General features: G+C 41.0%; 1 protein-coding gene across 1 annotated transcript; it reads left to right on the top strand.

Moving 5' to 3' along the window:
* Positions 1 to 3,226: 3,226 nt before the first annotated feature.
* Positions 3,227 to 4,457, top strand: LOC118747175 (major royal jelly protein 1). Its single transcript, XM_036481165.1, has 2 exons — positions 3,227 to 4,094; positions 4,162 to 4,457. Exons 1-2 carry the CDS (start codon positions 3,227 to 3,229, stop codon positions 4,455 to 4,457), a joined length of 1,164 nt encoding a protein of 387 aa, XP_036337058.1.
* The last annotated feature ends 849 nt before the right edge of the window (positions 4,458 to 5,306 follow it).

Here is a 5,306-nt window from a genome sequence, read left to right as displayed (position 1 = left end):
ATACATGAAACAATTTTCTAAAAGTAAACCAATAAGATCTAAAAATTAAAGGAAAAATTTATTTAAAAAAAATAATAATAAAAAACTTTATTGAAATTAAATGCAATAAAAAAAAATTGTCAAAAAAATCTAAAAACTAAGATCAAAATAAAATTAAAGAAAAGAAAAATTTGATAAAATAAATTTCTGAAAATTAAATGAAATGTAAAACAAATGAATGAACATTAAAATCTAAAAGTTAATAGAGAATTAAATTAAAAAAAGAAAAAAACTAAAAATAAAAAAATAAAAAATACATATAACTAGTTTCTAAAAGTTTATTAAATTAGAAACGAAAAAAATATATTAAAACGAAAAAATAAAAAAAGTTCCTAAAAATTAAATAAAATTAAAAAAATATTTTTCCTATTAGACAAAAATAAAATAAAAATAGAATTAAAGAAAAGTAAAAACAGATAAAATAAGTTTCTAAAACTTAAATGAAATAAACACGAAGATTCGAAGATTTGCTCACTCGGCCATTGTGACTGTTGGAACAGCAAAATGATACTCCTTTGGGAAAATCCTCAAGTGCTTTCTGTCAAAAGAGCTTTTCACCACGAAAGTGTGCAAGCGAGCTTTTTTGGCAGACTTTCGTGTCAGAATAAACAATATTTTTTAAAATATCTTGCCTCCTTTTTCATTTATCCTAAAAAATACTTGTAACTGTATCTCAATCGGAATTGTGCTGTAAATATTGGTAAGTATTGGAAGATGGCTCACTCGGTCACCATGGGGGCCCGTTGTGATACCGTAAGACAGAATATTAAAACTTTTCTATTCCCTATAAGTGAAATCGATTCGGTGTTCTTCTGAATGTGCCAAAATTGATGTTGTTAGCTGTACTTATTTATTTGAAACAGACACTTCAGAAAGAAGGGTTAGGCCAATGTCGGTCTACTTTCGCTTATGCCGGGCCATTAATATAGAAAATGCTCTACATTATCGATTTCTTCTACATTGATAGAAAAACGGTGAGGAACGTAAAAGTAGGAAAACACGAAAGTCAAAAGCAGAAGGAAAGAAAGTCAGAGTCAGGTGGAGTCGTTCCACCCCTTCCCCGTGCCGTCCACAACGAGACTGCTGTGACCTCTACCCTTTAGCGGCGCCCTTGTCTTCCCAGCGGGTGGTGTTGCTAGCCAGCTGGTCTGAATCCCGCACTGTATTCTGCCACTACTTTTGTAGGAGTTGTTCAATTTTTCTCTCCTTGGCTTGGTGGGAATAGATAAATAGATAGTTATAAATAGAGTAAGCACTACGACCAGTAGGTCTATGGTGCCTTCAACTCATCAGAGCACTGTACATAGCCCTAAAGACACTTTCTTTACCGCAAGGAAGAGCTCAAGTTCTATTACATAGGTGAAAAGCAATAAAGTTCTTAATGCATTCCAGTAGCAATGAGTATTTAATCTCGAAGGATGACGGATCCATAAGTGCCGCCCCACTATCACTTGATATAAGAATCATCTCTCTTCGCTAATTTTTACGAAGGTTAATCTCTGCACACATACTAAGGGCATACAATTCGACTTGGAAGATGCTGGGCATATACCCCTACTTCAACAAAACTAAGCAGTCAGTGTAACACTGTATAATGCTCGTGTGGACGTGTTTCTCTATACTGGATGAACTCCAGGTCGCTTTGCTGTATATATTAATCTTAAAGCTTCTTATGAAAACTACTACTCCATGCACCGCACCAGCGGGAGCTGGAAGCCTAGCTTGTCCTTCCTAGATTATGAAACCTTATCTTTGTCAAAGACCTTCCTCGCAATATTTAGGAGATTTCGATTTGCCGCCTGCTCAACTGTAAGATGCCGTGGCTGTAGTTCGAGCATTAGCTACAGAGCTACTGTCGGACATGTACTCATAGTCCCCCCGTCATGCAAACACACGCCAGACTTTGAATCTTAGTGAGGAAATGCTTTACCATTGCCAGATAATTTAGTTCTGGATACCCAAGCCACTGCGCCAGAGGTTACACCTTGGATCTTTCTTACATTCTCAGGATTTCTCCGCTAGATATGTGCATACCATCAGCACTATCGTAGCCTTAGATGTGGCCGCCTCAAAATGAGTTCTCTACAGGAATTTAAAGTGCAGGATAAAACCCGGTTGCTTCACTTCTGTGATGACGTTGATCGCAAATTCATCCAAGGTCAAGTTCCCCATCCCTTTGAGAGTTTTTTTTCCTGGGGAAAGAGACAAATGGCTGTCGTAAGACCACCTTTTTGCTTGATTAAGTCCTCCTTTTACGACGTCGTATTGCCAGTGAGTATCTGAAGGAGTTCGTCCACTGGTAGACTCCCCGAAAGAGGTGACAACACCCTGCCTGCCGGCAACCTCTTGTTGTTTGAAGTTGTACTATGCTGTCACCGACTTCAGTTTCAGCAATCCTGGTATGTGGCAGCCTAAACTATCCATCTGTCCGTCGATGTCGATGGGGATCTTCCCGCCCTGTATGTGTGCTGTAGCCTTTGTAACCTAGAGAGAGTGTGTGAGAAGCCAGCTGGCCAGGCCGCTGGGACGAAGCTTTAACCAAAATTGCTCTTTCTGTGTAAACTAAAATTTGTCCACTTCAGTGGCTGCATTTCACTGTTTTCGCCTACCCAATAGAGCAGATATGAACTCAGATTGGAAAATTTCAAAAAATCGCATCAACAACAATAAACCATATTTGTTTCCCCAAGTGCGTATGGGAAGTGGAAGTGGTAGAAATGCATGTACCAGAAGCGAATTGAGCTCGTGCCGTAAGCGCGGTCTTCACTTTGCCCTGCTGTTACAAACATATGTTAACCCGAGAAGAAACCCATAACAACAATAAAAAACTAAATAATAAACGCCGACAGACAGCCACGCTGCTCGACGTCGCAGACAATTGACCTTGGCAGTGAAATTGTAATGAAAATCCGCATTGCGCAATGGCGTGCGTCACGTCTGCTGTCGCCGCCGCGGCCGCCGCCATACGGAGCGAGTTCTGCATATGCGCCGAGAAGCCAGCGAAATGTAAAACCATATAAAATAGCAATAAATTCTTATGAAATAAAAATTAATGCTGAAGTTGCATATAAGCAGGCAAATAAGAAAAACGCGCCATAAATTTACGAATATAACGGGTTCAATAAAAAATAATATTAAGCACACAAAAAAAATTGCACCAACTCTTTTCGCATTTGCAGCTTAAAAAATGTGGAAACACTATCTGCTGATCGCAGCTTGCTCATTCGCCTATTGGACAACAGCCTGCGCTGCGAAACACAACAGCTACGGCACCGCGGCCAGCACTGAAGTAGTATCCGCACCACCTTCAGTTCCAACTATACAGTGGACTGGTGGACAATTTGAATTTCCTGGCTCATCGCGTTCGCTTTTCAAAAGTTCAGGCAAGTACATTTCGAAAAATGTGATAGCGACGCGCGCGCAAATAGTCGGCGATACCGTCTTTCTAGCGCTGCCGCGCTACAAGCATGGCGTACCCGCCACACTCGCAAAAACTACGCTAAAATCGGGCGCTTGCCAAACGACGCTTGCGCCCTTCCCCTGCTGGGACATGCAGGACGACAGCACATGCAAGGGTTTCCAGTCGGTTGTTGATTTAGTTGTCGATCAAAATGAGGTGCTCTGGGTGTTGGACACAGGCATTGTGAATACATTGGAGACGCCTGAACGCAAGTGTGCCCCCAAAGTGGTTGCGCTCTCAGTGAAGACGGGCAAAGTGTTGAAATCTGTCTCGTTGGAGGGTTTAACCTCTCCGAATTCGCGACTGCAGTATATAGTGGTGGACTATGCGCCCGACGGCAGTTGCTTCATTTATGTCAGCGATGCTGCGAATCGTGCCATTATCGTGTACAACCTACAAGCGGATCGTGGCTTCCGTGTGGTACTACCAAAAGTGGTCGCCAATGGCTGCAGAGCGCGTGATGTGCTCTATATTGCATTGATACGCAAAGATTGCGGCACAACGGAGCTGTACTTTACCTATCTGAGTACCAACAAACTCTTCTCATTACAATCGGAGTACTTGCGAAGTGGCGCAGCTGATGGCCGCATCATGGGTAAGCATAATTGGCCAATAAAAATACAGACTTGACTTTTTTTATTGCTGCTGTAAACAATTTTCAGATTTGGGTAAGAAACCTTCACGCATGGTTATTATCGGCACGGACAATGGCTCTGCGATATTCTTCCGCAATGAAGGCGACTCAGAGGTCTATCGTTGGGATACATCCACCGCCTTTGTGGAATCGAATTTCAAGCCCGTCTATCGCAGCGACACCTGTCAACTGGCGACACATGCCGTGCCAGACTACAATCGCAACACCATGCGCGTATTGCAAAGTAATTTCCCCGATTATATGCAGAATCGTGTGGGTTGTGGTGCGATACAGCAGTTATCTGTAATGCAGGGATGTTGGTGAGATTTAGTAAGCTAAGGGTCAGACATTAGGGAGGGAACAGTCAGTATGAGACCAAGAGTTAACTGAGCGCCTAAAACGACGAAGAAGAACGCGGCTAATGAAAAGCGCGCGAAATCAGTAGCCAGTTGGCAAAGGATATATGTATTTATTAGTGCGGGTACATTTTTTTTAATACGCAAGTAGGTATTGCGTAGGCGTATTCTAGGTGTATTTCTAAGCAAATTTGCTGAAGAAACCATGGGTTTAAAATCAATTTGGAGTTTGCCAAATTGCGAATTCTGTGCTATACACGCGTAGTCGCAAGAAAACTCCCATACAAATTGTCCCGCTCTAGAATTTACATTTATATTTTTGTATTTTTGGATTAAAGGAACTGAACTGATAGTTTTATTATTCTTACAAAAAAAGTAAGAATTTATAAGTAGATTAGTAATAAATTGGTGATGGACATAGTATAGTTGAAAATTTAAAAGATTACGACAAAATAATTTAAGCAAAACGTTGGACAATGGTGTTTTTTAAATAAAATTGTTTGATAAAAAATTACTAAAGACTCGCCATTGTGAATGCCCTTTATGAGTGTGGAGGAGGAGGCACATCTTTCTAATCGAAGTTATTCCCTGATATCAGAATTTGGCCTGTTAATCCATTTACTATCCCGGATAAAGCCGTGGAGCTCCGATATTTTCACATCCGCTATCTCCCCCAAGCTATTGAAAATGCGTGATCCCAAATGGTTGAGACGCCTTGTCTTGGAGCGCTGGGCATTGATATGAGAAGTAGTGAATCGATTCCTTTCCTCCCTAATCCCGACAACTTCTGGCATATGAAGCTTGTTGCTATAGTCCT

The sequence above is a fragment of the Rhagoletis pomonella genome, unplaced genomic scaffold (assembly GCF_013731165.1).
Source record: "Rhagoletis pomonella isolate Grant_MI unplaced genomic scaffold, Rhpom_1.0 Rhpom_scaffold_00011, whole genome shotgun sequence".
Classification (NCBI taxonomy): Eukaryota; Metazoa; Arthropoda; class Insecta; order Diptera; family Tephritidae; genus Rhagoletis; species Rhagoletis pomonella.
Note: the sequence above shows the minus strand (reverse complement) of the source record. Positions and strands in the feature narration are given on the sequence as shown.

What these genes read in the sequence shown, in the direction of transcription:
- LOC118747175 (XM_036481165.1), top strand. Translation starts at nt 3,227, where the DNA reads ATGTGGAAACACTATCTGCTGATCGCAGCTTGCTCATTCGCCTATTGG. An exon ending in AGCTGATGGCCGCATCATGG is followed by an intron (nt 4,095 to 4,161) that starts GTAAGCATAATT and finishes AACAATTTTCAG; the next exon opens with ATTTGGGTAAGAAACCTTCA.